We start from the raw sequence: 15,621 nt of genomic DNA, 5'->3' as shown, positions 1-15,621 counted from the left end.
TTATTTGCCCGTTTGTCTTGGTTATGACACCATTTAAATTTTGTCCCTATCACAATGTATGGCGCCAATATTTTATTTGGAAATAAAGGTGCATTTTTTTTTCCGTTTTGCTTCCATTACTATTTACAAGCTTATAATTTGAAAAAAAATGTTCGTAGTATTCCCCCTTCAAATGCATATTTAAAAAGTTCAGACCCTTAGGTAACTATTTATGTCTTTTTATTTTATTTTTTTTATTGTAATTTTTTTTCCATTAAAAATTTTATTTGGGTAATATTTTGGTGTGGGAAATAAACAGTTAATTTTTAATGTTATATGTGTGAATTGTAATGTACCGGTAAAAATATGTAGACGTAGTTTTACTATTTGGCCACAAGATGGCCACCTTGAATTTTTTTTTCTCTTTGTGCTTCTCGCTAAGCGGAAGCACAAGGGGGACGCGGAAGATTTTACATGCAGAAAGACTGAGGGCGCGTTTCCACTTGAGCGGAAACCGCTGCGAATCTGCAGAGTTTCCCCGCAGGCGAATAGTGCGTGGACACCCTGCCATAGGGTGCAATGGTAACGCCGGCCGAATCGCTACCGCTAGCGATTCGGCCGACTTTTCCATCCGAATCGGCGCGGGAGGCTGCGGATCCCATAGCCGTGCATGGCACGGCTGATGGTATTCGGCTGCTTTCCCCGCAGACCCAGAAGAGCCGGCTCGCAGACACACGCCGCTCAAGTGGAATCGCGCCCTGAAGCCTCTAGTAAGAGCTCTTCAGTTTTTCTGCTGGGGACACGGATCGGTGATCGACACGGATCGGTGATCGGGAACCATGTTCCCATTCACTGATCCCAGGGCTACCGGGGGACAGTGCGGGGGCACGGGGGCGGGAGCGCACCGAAGCGTGGCACCGCAGCAGAGCAGCCGCCCAAACGTGAGCTTCACATCCGGGCGGCAGAAGTGGTTTAACTCCAAATGTAATTCGAAGTATCTTTACTTGCATTTAAAGCATACAGGGATGTTTTTAGAGCTTTTTCATGGGTAAAAAGACGATGTGATAGCAAGGTGCATACAGGATTACCTCACCAACTGATTCCACTCCATGAATACTTTGCCTGTCACGCTGCCCGCCGCTGTGTCCGGAGTCCTCTCCCGGGTTTGCACCCCGTATGGTTAGAGGACAGCGGCCGGGAATTTCCGTTCGTCGTTTCGATTATCGCACGCCGTTACCGCTGCACACCCAATCAAGTATGTTGGCCCAACATCTTCCAGCATGTCCGATCAATACATTTGACCAATTTTGAGCCAAAATTGGTCGAATCATCGATTAGGCATGTTTTTAGCGTCACCTATTTTCATCAGATTCGTAATGATGATCGGCCGCCAATTCTATAGATCTATGGAAACGTAATACTTTTAGCCATAGACCCTGAAAAGCATGCAGATCAGGTGTTCTGACTGAAGTCTGACTGGATTAGCTGCATGCTTGTTTTACTGGTGGGACTCAGACAGTACTGCAGCCAAAGAGATCAGCAGGGCTGCCAGGTAACTGGCATTGTTTGAAAGGAAATAAATATGGCGGCCTCCGTATCCCTCTCAGTTCAGGTCTGCTTTTAAGGCACTCCAGCCTTTGCCACTGAGCCCATGTGACCCCCGTACACCATATAGAGAGAGGGGATGCCGCCTTGCGTAGTGTGCACTGACTGTCCCCTTTCTGTCTGTGAATCCATGCAAGTCCAGAGTAACCTGATAACTTTGTATACAGTTCTTTATTACCATACGGAGTCATTTGTCAGTAATTCACTGTGAATATAAAACTATATTGCAAAATACCCCTGCGTTTTATATCCATAAAACCATCACATTACTGTACTCTGCTGCACTGTCATCATTTATTGGAGGCGGGGGTGGGGGACGGAGTAATCAGAAGGTACATCCGTTGTCCAGAGCAACCAGTCAGAATCCCAGAGAAGGATTAAGATGTAATAAGCCCCTAGGCAAAGAAGATTTGTGTCCCCCTTGTGGTCTTTTTGATAAGCTGAAGTAAAGAGAGCAGTCAAAGAAGGTGGCAGGTGGGGCCCTGACACCCACTAGGCCCCAGGCACCTGCCTAGGTTGCCTGGTGGATAATCCTGCTCTGTTTCGTTTATCAGCTGAGACCTGATAGGTTGCTGCAAGGTGGTCATGCTCCAGAATCCACCCCAGATCGTCATGGTAATATACGTAGCAACTACTGAACGTCTGAACGTCTTTGGGGTCAGTTTGCATAGGTCGTCAGTCCAATCCCTAAGAATTCTCTGGAAAATGGCACCTAAACTGGAACTGGGCCAATCAAATATCAGCAGGAAGTGGATTTGTCCCAGCTACACCTCTTGCAATTTCCCGTCAGATTGACAGGTCGAATCAATAATTTACGTTATGTACGATCTCCTCCCAATCAAAAATGGGATCTATACCAGGCATAGGGGTTCCATCTGATATCACTAAGGGGCATATGTAAACAAGTGGTAATGCCTATGATTATCCTTAAAAGGGAACATGAAATGAGAGGGATATAGAGGGCACCATATTTATTTCCCTTTAAACAATACCAGTTGCCTGACAGCCCTGCTGATCTATTTGGCTGCAGTAGTGTCTGAATAACATCAGAATCAAGCATGCAGCTAGTCTTGTCAGATTTGACAATGTCAGAAACACCTGATATGCTGCATACTTGTTCAGGGTCTGTGGCTAAATGTATTAGAGGCAGAGGATCAGCAGGGCTGCCAGGCAACAGGTATTGTTTAAGAGGAAATAAATATGGCAGCCTCCATATCCCTCTCACATCAGTTGTCCTTTAGGCTGGGTGCACACATAACGTGAAAGGCTGAGTTTTATGATAGGTTTGATATTAATGTTGTGTGTGTTTTTACGATTCATTTTTCAAGCATTTTGCGTGCGTTTTAATGCGTTTGCAGTTCGCATAAACAAATGCGTTTTGTATGCGTTTTTATATTTCCATTTATGCAAATCAATAGGAAGCCAACAAAAAGCGGAAACACAGCAAAAAACTATATATTTGGGGAAAAACACATACCATTGCGTTTCTATTGACTTTCATTATGTGCGTTTTTGATGCGTCCATGATTATGCAACAAAACCAATGTTTTTAAAAACGCAGGTTTGAAAACGCATATAAAATGCATATGCGTTTTTCCTGCAGCCCATAGACTTCCATTAGCGGCAAAAACACTGTGTTTTACGTAATGCTAGCATTTCTGCTATGTGTGCATCCAGCCTTAAAGTGAATGGGAACCCATGTTAAAAAAAAAAGTCAGATACTCACCTACGGAGAGGGAGGCTCTGGGTCCCATAGAGCACTCCCTCTCCTCTCCCGGTCCCCGCTGTTGTCCTGGCTCCCCCGTAGCGGTATTCTGCCGTTTCGGTCAAATACCACTGTCTCCCAGCCGAAGGGAGGCTTCGGAAATGCTTCGGGAGCCTGAGTGCTCCCGAAGACGGGCCGCTCTACACTGCGCACGCGCGAGCATGCGCAGTACGGAGCCGCCTGTCTTCGCGAGGACTCAGCTCCCGAAGTCCCCTCGGCAGGGGATGTGAACGGGGGAGACAGCGCAGTACTGGGGGCACCAGGAGAGGAGAGGGAAGGCTCATTAGGACCGAGCCTTCCCTCTCCTTAGGTGAGTATCTGACTTTTTTTTTTTATTTAACCACTTGCCGACCGCACACTCATACCGTGCGGCGGCAAAGTGGTAGCTGAAGGACCAGCGACGCAGTTCTGCGTCGCCAGGTGCCTCCCTAATTATTCAGGAAAAGCCGCTCGTGCGAGCGGCCGTTTCCTGTTAGATCACGGAGCGGGTCTCCGTGAATAGCCTGCGAGCCGCTGATTGCGGCTCGCAGACTAAATGTAAACGTAGGAGACATATGTCTCCTTTGTTTACATTGTACGGCGCTGCTGCTCAGCAGCGCCGTACAATGTAAACAAAGGAGACATATGTCTCCTACGTTTACATTTAGTCTGCGAGCCGCAATCAGCGGCTCGCAGGCTATTCACGGAGACCCGCTCCGTGATCTAACAGGAAACGGCCGCTCTACACTGCGCACGCGCGAGCATGCGCAGTACGGAGCCGCCTGTCTTCGCGAGGACTCAGCTCCCGAAGTCCCCTCGGCAGGGGATGTGAACGGGGGAGACAGCGCAGTACTGGGGGCACCAGGAGAGGAGAGGGAAGGCTCATTAGGACCGAGCCTTCCCTTTCCTTAGGTGAGTATCTGACTTTTTTTTTTTTATTTAACCACTTGCCGACCGCACACTCATACCGTGCGGCGGCAAAGTGGTAGCTGAAGGACCAGCGACGCAGTTCTGCGTCGCCAGGTGCCTCCCTAATTATTCAGGAAAGGCCGCTCGTGCGAGCGGCCATTTCCTGTTAGATCACGGAGCGGGTCTCCGTGAATAGCCTGCGAGCCGCTGATTGCGGCTCGCAGACTAAATGTAAACGTAGGAGACATATGTCTCCTTTGTTTACATTGTACGGCGCTGCTGAGCAGCAGCGCCGTAAGGCAGATCGGCGATCCCCGGCCAATCAGCGGCCGGGTTCGCCGCCATGTGACAGGGGACGTCCTGTCACAGGCTGCACAGGACGGATAGCGTCCTGTGCAGCCCCGATCACCAGGGGGCAAGGTAGGAGAGGGAGAAGCGGAATTTCTCCGCGGAGGGGGGGCTTTGAGGTGCCCCCCGCAGCAATCAGACCCCCCCTGCACATCATCCCCATAGGGGGGAGAAAAGGATGGCGATCTGATCGCTCAGCATACACCCTGATCTGTGCTGGGGGCTGCAGAGCCCACCCAGCACAGATCACAAAAAACAGCGCTGGTCCTTAAGGGGGGGTAAAGGGTGGGTCATCAAGTGGTTAAGTATGGGTTCCCATTAGCTTTAAGCCTCGTACACACACTAAATGTAGATAACTACAGCCTCGGCAAGAAACTAGTGTGTGAACAGCAGACTCTTATTGCTTGTGGGGCGATCAGCCTGACTGGTTGATTTATCTGAGAGAACAGTTCTCCCCACTCCCCGCCCACCACATGACATCACTCGGCCGATTTTCTCCCGAGCACATTCCACCTGTGGTGTCTTCAGTGCCATTTGTATACATTTGTATAGGAGGTCAATCACAGTAGTGGAAATTAGTAAGAAACACAATTGCAGTGTGTTTATGATCGCATGTCTAAGTGGAAAAGAGCACTTATGAGTGATTTATCTGACAACAGTGCTGCTTAGGACTAGAAAAAAATGCTTGCATCTGGAGCAGAGCTTTCAGTTTATCTAACACCTCTATTGATTAACAACAGATTAGTAAATGGTCATTAAATAATGTCCAGTTCCTTTATTGACCACAAGGAGCATGATTATCTAAAAAAAAAACAGTCTATTAATCTCTCATGTACAAAGTTAACTTTAGTGCAAAATCAATTTCACAAAGTCCAAAGCAGAAAATGATCTTGGTAGAGCTTGAATCACTCAGTAAACAGAATGCCACCATATCCAATCACACAAATCTGATGGTGCCCATACATGGTACAATTCACCCTATCTTACCATTTCTATGTAATGTAAGGGAACGGCCTAAATTATGCTTTCAGTATATTCACTTAATTTACCCTTATACTACATAGAAATGGTAAGATTGGATGAAAAAAAATTGTACCACTAATGGGCATCATAAACCAGCTGTTCTGGGCAGATCACATGGTGATGTATCATCATAATTTGTGCCAGCCTAATACCATAGACCCTGAACAAGTATGCAGATCAGGTGCTCTGACTGAAGCCTTGCTTGTTTCAGGTGTGTGATTCAGGGCTCGTTCCCACTATCGCGAATCTGCATGCGTCCAACGCATGCAGATCCGCACATGTAATGCAAGTGGATGGGCCTGTTTCCACTGTAGCGTTGTTGAGGTGCGTTTTTTTCAGCGGTAAAAAAACGCACAAAAGAGCCAACGATTTCGCCTGCGTCGGGAATCCGTGCGAATCGCCGCTAATGTATTTAATAGTAAAAACGCATGCGTTTGTTACATGCGTTTTTACCCGCGATTTCGCGTGCGATTTCGCACCTTTTTCAATTTTATTTAGCCCTGGCAGTGTCATGGTTAATTTCGCATGGCACCCTGCCATGCGAAATCGCATGCGAAATCGCGGGTAAAAACGCATGCGGAAACGCATCCGCATGCGTTTTTACAAGCGTCGGAATGCGGCCGAAATCGCGTCGCAACAGTGGGAACGAGCCCTCAGACACTACTGATGCATGAAAGATCAGGAGGACTGCCAGGAAATCAATATGGCAGCCTGTATGTCACTCTCACCTCGGGTTCACATTAAGGGGACAGAGCCTGCCGGTCCTAGACAGCTTTTAGTGTATGAACAATTCCCTATTGCTAGCAGTCTGCCTTTCTGCATACTTTAGTGCCCATTTCTGTGACACTAAGCATTACTCACCTCTGTGTGATCTGATCCTATGACTGTGATCAGCTGTCTGCATACCAGGTGTGATCTAGAGACTGTGATCAGCTGTCTGCATACCAGGGCCCATATGCAATTGAATTTTTCACCTGACTTTTCTCCTAGGTGATATTTTGAAACTTGTCGATAAATTGATTTTTAAACCATTAGCAAGCAAAGAAATGCTCAAAATAATTTTGATAGTACTTTTTACCTACTTTTTGATACTTTTTCCAATGCAAAGTGCTCAAATGTTATTTTAAATGGAAAATGAAATTTTTTCTCCTAGGAGAAAACTCAGGAGAAAAAGTCAATTGCATATGGCTCCAGGTGTGATCTAGACATGGACAGGAAGGAAGTGGATCACAGAGATCATCGATCAGGCTGATAAACAGATAAGAGATGTGATAGACTTAGCATATTCATGTTATACTGTGTAAGTACCCTCATCCCTTGAACTGTTGGTATCTGGAAGAACAGAATTTGACAGCTAGCAGGATAGGTTATGCTTTCCTTTATTTATTGTTATGGAGTACAAAGAACCGTTGGGAAGGGCTGTTCAGGGCTAGCTTTACAACCCAGAGGCCCATAGGCACAGACATTCTGGTGCCCTAAACTCCGCCCCTGAACACAGGCCACACCCCCAAGTAAAATATTATGAACTCTAATTCCTGCTTTATGTCACTTAGGGCCAGTTTCCACTAGAGCGAATCCGCATGCGTTGTCTGCATGCGGATTCGCATAACCAATAGAAGTGGATGGCCCTGTTTCCACTTGTCAGTTTTTTGCTGTGTTTTTCTGTGCAGGATTTTTCTGCACAGTAGAGCCCGCAGAATTCGCCTGCGTGTGGAATGTAGGCGAATCGCAGGCAATGTTTTTAATAGGGGAAATCGCACGTGCGTTTTTTACCGCAATTTCGCGTGAGAATTCGCACTAAAAGTAATGTAAATTGAACCAGGCAGTGACATGGTTAAAATTGCTGATAGCCTGCCTATGTGAAATCGCATGCGAAATCGCGGCAAAAAACGCACGCGGAATTGCATCCGCATGCGATTTCGTCAGTGGTGGAATCCCGACGATTCCGCACCGCACTAGTGGAAACGAGCCTTTACTGTCCATAGAAGCTTACACTCTAATCACTGTCTCATATTAGTGACATGAGACAAGGATTAGCGTGCATGAGCCTGAGGTCAGTGTTTTAAGACAGGGATTAGACTGTAAGCTCCTGAGGTCAGTGATCTGAGGAGGAGGGGCCGCCTCTCCCACACAAAGTGCCTGTAGGAACGTGCCTACAGTGCCTCTATGGAAAATCTGGCCCTGGGGCCGTCCTTTACTTCCTGTCCACATGACATGTAATCGCGGGGTGCAGGAAGTAGCAGGCAGTCTAGGTAATTTGTAGAATGAGATAGAGCTGTGGCTGTTTCTTTTATTCTGTTTCTCACTTAGGGGGGTATATTCTCTAAACTGCAGTAAGCAGAATAACGTGCATAAACTTTTACTGCACCATGAGTAGAGAATAGCTTTACGCTCGACTCATGGTGCGGTAATTCTTTACGCATGTTATGCTGCTTACTTCAGTTTAGTGTACACACCCCTTACTCACTTAATTTTTAATGACCCCCAAATTCAAGATTGTGTTATCATATTTTTAAAAACTTGCTTTGGCTGTTAGCAGTTTGATTTTTAAATGAATTGAAGTCCAAGCAAGAAGGAAAATCTACTTTATGTATATTGACAGGGTCTTAAAGAGACTCTGAAGCGAGTCTAAATCCACGTTTTTATCTTCTATTTATGTTAAGCACTATAGCTAGTGCTAAAACGCCGCATCCCTGCAGCAAAACGAGGAGTTTATACCCCCCAAATTCTCTGTGCATAATCCACGACTTTCTTGGTTGTGGATTATGCTGCCCATGGAGTCAGAGCTTTGAGCTGCAGCTCTGCCTCCATGCGCGTCACTCTGCCGGCGGATCTCCGCCTCTCCCCGCCCCTCTCAAGAAGATTGGGAGAGGCGGGGATTGACACGCAAAGAGGCAGATCTACAGCCCGAAGCTCTGCCTCAAGCAGGAAGCGCTCCCCGCAAGTAACACAGGGGATTTGGGGAGTATAAACCTCTTGTTTTGCTGCAGGGATGCTGCGTTTTAGCACTAGCTATAGTGCTTAACATAAACAGAAGTTAAAAACGTGGATTTATAACTGGATCCGAGATAAACTTTTACTCATTGCATAACTGTGTTCCTTTCATATAGTTTGTACAGCATTCCTCAAGCCAAATGCTTTTTTTGTTTTGTTTTTAATACTCTAATTCCGTATAAACTAAACAAGCCTCGCCTACAGCTTCTCCAGAGTGCCTTGGCACTCTGAGCCTTAGTAGCAAGGGCTTATGGGAGCTCAGTCTGGGCAGGGGGAGGTGTCACTAGCCAGAGATTTCAGGGGCAGAGGGGAGGAGGAGAGGGGAGTGAAGTTTTCACAGGCTCAGGGCTGGAGATGCACAGCAGCTTGCCTGTGTGTAATGTGACAAACAGAACATGGCCGCTCTCAATGTATCACAGGAATAAATAATCATAAACTGTTGAAGCTGTTTGCAGCTAGATTTGCTGTGTAACTATATAAACTTTAGATAAGGTATTTAGACAAGTTACTTGTTATAGTTATTTTTTCATCTCGGATCACCTTTAATTCATTGCAACATATAAAGTGTGACAAAGATTCCACATATCTTTTTTGATTGTTTATCAGTCTAGGTTGCATGACCACATTTTTCTTGCCTTTCATATGAATGACACAACCTAGGTAAAGGTGTAGTGTGTGTGGTCAACAGGCACGCCCTGCATCTTCTTCATGCTGAAAGTGGGGTGGGGTTTTCAGACTGATGCATTCTGATAAACATGACGCTGATCACAGGCGTATGAGAGGAATCAGCGAGGGAGACTTGGGTGCAGGATACAGCCGGTATATGGCTGATCCTGCTGCTGCACAAGTCCAGGCCGTGTAAAATACTATTCCCCCTCCAAGCCGCTATGGATGGTGGGAAATAAAATAATTTGGCTTCCAGCTATTGCTGGAAGCCGAATTATTGTGTTTAAAAAGTAACTTCTGACGGCGCCGTAGTTACTCCCTGTGCACCCAAATCTCCTGCGCTGGATTCACTGTGTTCAGATCACAGAGTGGTGTTGCTAAACTCTGGATCATGAGGAGCCACCCACTGTTCTCCAGGTACTCATCTCCCATCAATGGAACAACAGCAAGCCTAATGGCTGTGTGCTAAATGCAGGTGTCGGAAGTCTGGCTCAGGTAAAGGGTGACGCATAGAAAAGAAACCTTTCTGAAATATATTTATAAGCCAAAAAATATGTTCCACATAGTTTGCTTTAATAAGTAAACATTTCAACTTGACACAAAAAGGACAAACACCAACTAAACCCAAATTTCAGCAAGGTACAGTATATTATAAAAGCAATCATGATGATAAAGAAAACAGTATAATGAAGCCAAGTGGTGGATAGAATGCCAAATGTGTTTGGAACTGCAGTACAACTTGCTTACTCTCCCCCGCAACTGCAGCTGTTGGGACGGAGGTCACACACATTGTATGAAGAGCTATAGATGTGGGACTACTTTTCCAAGAATTCCAGCATCACTGTAGAATCCATGTGTCTGTTGTGGGGAGGCAGAGCTTTATTAGGAGAAAGTAAGACCTCATCTCTAATTACAGGAGAAGAACGGTTCTAGAGGTCCCAAGCGTGTATGGTTGGGTTTACAGCTGCAATAAGAACAGCTACATATGGACTTTTAGGCTGGTTTCACAGTGGGACGTTAAAGTCCCACTTTACAGCAGCCAGTAACTCAGCCTAACTCACAGCACTGTAAAATCAATGTTGCTGTTCACAGTGCACAGGTTGCATTACATTGTAACGCAGCACGTTAAAAAAAAAGTGCTGCATGCTGTACATTATACTGGGCTAAGCCAGTTAGACTGTTTGCACATGCTCAGTAATGTTGGAGGAGGAGGTCTCCCCTCCTCCTCCTCTGCAGCCAGCCACATGGCTAATTAATATTCACTGCACTGCAGAGACTTGTGGTAGGACTGTAGTGTTGTCCGGATCATGAACGTATCGTTCATTTGATCCGGATCTTTTTTTATGAGTCAAATCATCCGGATCATCACAATGAAAGATTCAGTTCACAGTGGATGTCTGTCTGGAAGAAACAGGAACATACAGAATGTACAGTGCAGGGAAAGTCCTGTCCTGCTAGTCATTTCACCCAGTCTGCTTCCCTAGTAAAATGATTCAAATGATTCGGTTCAAAGATCCAAATCCTTAAAAAGATCCGGACTTCCTATGACTAACCTGGAGCGGCTGCTTTGAGAGCTGCATAACGCAGCTCAATCTGACGTCCAACTTCAACACCACCATAAGTTGCGTTAGGGGCACGTTATGCGATCATAACGTCCTCTAAAACGCAACGTCTTGGTGTGTAAGTAGCCTTAAGTAATACATGCAATTTACACCAATCCACGCAATTGCATGTATAATTTTCCTAGTTTATTTGGGGTTTAATTATCACTGTTCTACATGCTCTAGAATGCCAAAGTTAGTTCTTACCTTCCAGGGACATTTTGTGTCATCAGTGGATTGAGGTTTCTGCATTTTCTTCTGCACTGTGTTTTTATATTCTACATTGCTAGTCTTCATATCCTTTGAGCTTATTCCTGCCGACTACGCCAAAAAACATTAACAAGACATCATGACTATTGGCAAATCATATGACCTGTTATATAAAGGACCACCACCATACACCGAAATCCCTACAAGATTGACAAAAAACTATTTACACTCACTATATAGAAAACTATTGCAAACAGGATAAGCTAGGTGTAAAAAGATAAAACAATAAAAAAAATGCATGTTATTTCCTAAAATGTAAACGCAACTAAGTAAAACTTCACAAATGTCCAAGTTATGGCTTTTTTAACAGGTTTCTTCACTTAGCTGTAGCTATCTCTTGCTTCCATGCAGTCTTTTGACAAGTGCTAATTGCTTCTCAATGATTCACTGGGAGGTGAAAACCACTAAATGTAAATATCGATTGGTTTTATTAATATCACTGAAAACAACGCATTTCATAGGTCGCTGCCCTCTTCATCAGGTTAGTACAGTGTCTTATCAGAAGATATATCTTCTGATAAGACACTGTTCTAACCAGTACATGTGGCCAACTGCACAATATCAGCCCAACAGTCATGTGAGTTGATCTGCCAGTTGGATCTGGCAAACCAACTGTTAGACATGCGTACGAGCCTCAAGGATGGTGTACCAACAAAAATCTAGCATCTTTATGTAGCTTTATGGTTGTTTTATGTTTGCTGTGCAGTTGTGACAGATAGGTATTCAGTAAACAGCAAGATAGGCAGGAGATTTGCCAGTCATTGGAACGGCTGAATGCACCTGGGTCAAGACTTAATTTAATTGCAAGCCTGAAAACTAAACAACTGCGTGAAAAACCCAACACGTTTTATGGCTTATGGTGCTTTAGTGTCTTGAATCAGTCCCCATTCCTCAAACAGAGATTTGAGTAGTATCCATCATGAAGGTATATCCCGATTGTTACGCATCCGCTTTCACTTGCTTATATCTGTAACTTGATTGAGACCTTTTATTGTTTCACGGAAGTGGCCAGCAGTAGAGGCTGAGGACATTTCTGAGGCATCGTGTCACCAGTGAGGGAACGGGGAGAGGTCTTCATTGAGGTATTTTAGAGTAAGGCCTTCAGGAAATCAGAGGTTCATTATGGCTATTAACTGAGGGCAATCCCCTTTTGTCCAATGGTATTAATCATTCAGAATGCTGAAACCACAAAACTCGTCAGATAAGTTCATATAGTGCAAGTTCACCACGACAGTAGATGGGGTCACACTGTCGTTATGGCCATACGACTGAGACATCACAGCTACTCGCTTGTGTGTACATCTGTCAGTCCACTTAAAGAACTAGTACTTGCGGACCTCCGAAATCTGTTTGCTGCGGCCACTGCAAAGATGTTTTTCTGTTGGGGGAAAAAAAGGATTATAAATGGGTCAGCCAGGAAGACGTGAAGTGACTTGAGGTGGGTCTTGGGTGGGAAATACTGGGAATGGACTTTTAACTGAAGATGAGCAAAGAAGAAAGAAGCTTACTAGACTTGGAATGACTAAGTGAATGCTTGGTTGCCAAAACTATTACAAGTTAAAAGTAAAGTGTACTTACAACAAATTTGTTAAATCAGTCCAAAACTGATCCCTGTCCCTGATTAGCAACACCATTCATGTGACTGCCATTATGAAGTTGCCTGGGAGATGAAAGGACCCATGGTGGAACAGGGGCGTATCTGGGTAATATGGAGCCTATGGCAAACACTGAAATTATGCCCCCCCCATAGTGGACATGGGGCATAGCACAGTGGCAGGCATGGGGGGCGCAGCACAGGAGCAGGCATGGCGCCCATGATGCTGTGGTGCCCATGGCTTGAGCTTTGCACCCCTATAGATACACCTCTGGAGCGAGGAGAGTTTGCTTTTTAACTTGTCAAGCCAAAAGGATACTTTGACATAAAAGTCTACAGGAAATCTACCAACAGAGAGCAGTACCACCTTTCTAACTCGCCACCCACTAGAACACAATCTGGGTTTATCTCAACACCACTGCGGCAAAGAATATAAAAGGTAGACAGCTAGATGAGTAAAAGTAACTAGCAAGGCCAACCAAAATGGTTCAATACCTTACTGACAAAGTATGCACACTTAATCGTGGCTCCATGCTACTGCGCAGGCACAAGCATGCTCACGCGGTGCAGCACAGTCACACTCGTACTAGAAGAGGAGAGCGGCCTAGATCTTCTGGGGGGTCGTGGCAAGCATTGGCAGGAGTGAGGAAGACCCAGGAAGCCTCTATAGCAGTGGTTTTCAAACTTTTTTGGATGAGAGCACCCTTGGCGATTCTGACATTTTTTTGAGGCACCTCTATGCGGCATCGTTCATCCGCCGCTACCCCGCTGTGTCCATCAACCAAAATTTACTACCCGAACGTAATTTCGATCAGTGTTTGCCACAAATTCATAAAAGAATAATTGCTGTGGCTCACTACATCACAGATAACTAATATAAATTTAAAAAAAATTGATGCCTGTTTGGCCTGTGAGCAACCCCCCTGCCCTCAGGTAACTTCATCAGTGGGACCCAAGAGCCCCCCCCCCCCCAGGTAAAAACGTGGGCCTGAAGGCAACTCCCCAGCATATATCATGTGTGGGCCTGAGAGAAAATCATTCCAGTACCCACTGTCAACGCAGGATCCCTCTTTATCTTTTGGTCTTGCTCCTGACCATGAATGAGTGCAACCAAACTGGGCATGTGCGAGAAAGGTCTGTGCATGCTCAGTAAAATGAACCTTCGTTCTATTGGGCATGCACAAATTGTTCTTGCAGATGTCCAGTCTGGATGCCTGAAGCCACTCACAGAGAGACCCTGAGCTGGAACGGTGGGCTGTAGGATCTGGAATCCTTCCGAACCATCCAACTTCTAAGGTAAGCATCTAACTTTTGGGGGGAGGGGGGCACTGTGAAGAGGTAAAGCTAACAATTGTTGACTTATGCCAAGATTCACTGCAATGCCTTCACTGGCATGTCCTGCTCTTAAACCAACATGTCCAGCCACTGGCGTGAAGCTGATGGACCTACCTTCCAGCGTCTTCTCATCATGTATTTACGCAATTCAATCTGTGACTTGAGGAGCCGGTTGCAGAGTTTGGCCTTCCTGGCAAGGTCATTGAGCCAGGGGTGTTTAAGACACTGAGCAGCACTCATTCTTCCACTGACAAGAGAGGACAGAAGAATAAGGAGGACTAAATATGAATAGTGCTATGACATCCTACTAAAGACCAAATGTACACAGAAGAACACATATCAGCTGCACAAAAGTCTGTTGGCCATGCTAGGTATCTCAAAGTGATTAGTTACGTTCATCCAGTGTGGTCTGGAACTACCAGCAGGATCTTTGATAAACATCGGTTTCCTCCCACCACTAGAGGTCACTGGTGCAAGATAGGCTTTGAACAGGCTTTCATCTTCACTCTCCTCAAGGAGCATACATTTATTGGTTGAACTTGATGGATGGATTTCTTTTACCAACCAAAATAATTATGTAACAATGTAAAAGAGGCATCTGGTGATTTAGGCACTGGATCACGCCGATAGAATATCAGTAATATTACTTATTTTCTACTATAACCTTCCCTAATCTATACCTCACACAAACCTTTTCCTACCTACGCCTAACCACCTAAACCACCCCCTCTCCCCCCACCTACACATAACCTCCCTCCTACCTACATTTACTACTAACCGACAGCGAGTGCTGTTCAGGAGCCAATGTGTGGTTTGGCTACATAGTGCGCGATTAGTCACCCTTGTTGCTGCCTCCATTAAAATTTGTAAACTCTGTGTCCTACCACTATCTCCACCAGTGTCCAGAGTTCGGATTAATGACAGTCTCCGCTGACTGTCCACTGCCGCTAGTCAGAGACCAGCTACATATTAGCCAAACTCCAGTGCCCAAATTATCCACTCAGCACCACCACAGCCAAAATTTACATTTTAGTCTATGGCGGTGCCCAATTTATCAACCGATCTCTGCGCCCAAATTCACTGATTCACCCCAAGGCAACCTTAGTGGTTGGTAAAAATAGACCTACTGAAGAATAAAAGTCATCACAACTGCATGTTAAAGAAAAGAGAGAGTGACTCTGAAGTGACATGTAACATCATGAGATAAACATTTATGTATAGTACCAGTCCTGCATAGAACTGGCCTTTTTTCTCACACTATAATAATATTTTTATAGCGCTTTTCTCCCTGGGGACTCAAAGCGCTGTGACTCTGTGTTCTGCATAATATAAGGGAAGACGCCGAGAGCCCAGTATAGTGTAGTATGTACTGTAAATTGGGTATGGAAGGTAAGGATAGGTAGGTTATACTCACAAACAAGGGTTACCGTCCAGGTAACCACTATGAAGGCAGGTAAGGAGAAAAGACCTGTCCCCAATCAGGATTAAGAAGTCGATTTCTGTAGATCGGGAAAAAGGAAGAATTCCCCTCCACCAGTGGTGGAAACAACTGC

At 45.3% G+C, this 15,621-nt stretch overlaps 1 protein-coding gene across 1 annotated transcript in view; it reads right to left on the bottom strand.

Moving 5' to 3' along the window:
* Positions 1-9,820: 9,820 nt before the first annotated feature.
* MYLK2 (myosin light chain kinase 2) overlaps positions 9,821-15,621 on the bottom strand; it is a 139,660-nt gene continuing 133,859 nt past the window's right edge. The window contains exons 13-14 of the mRNA XM_068262018.1: positions 14,183-14,315; positions 9,821-12,517 (exon numbers count right to left, since the gene is read on the bottom strand). Coding sequence (XP_068118119.1) covers positions 12,422-12,517; positions 14,183-14,315 — 229 coding nt within the window. The 3' untranslated portion in view covers positions 9,821-12,421. The remainder of the gene's footprint in view (positions 12,518-14,182; positions 14,316-15,621) is intronic.

The sequence above is a fragment of the Hyperolius riggenbachi genome, chromosome 12 (assembly GCF_040937935.1).
Source record: "Hyperolius riggenbachi isolate aHypRig1 chromosome 12, aHypRig1.pri, whole genome shotgun sequence".
Classification (NCBI taxonomy): Eukaryota; Metazoa; Chordata; class Amphibia; order Anura; family Hyperoliidae; genus Hyperolius; species Hyperolius riggenbachi.
Note: the sequence above shows the minus strand (reverse complement) of the source record. Positions and strands in the feature narration are given on the sequence as shown.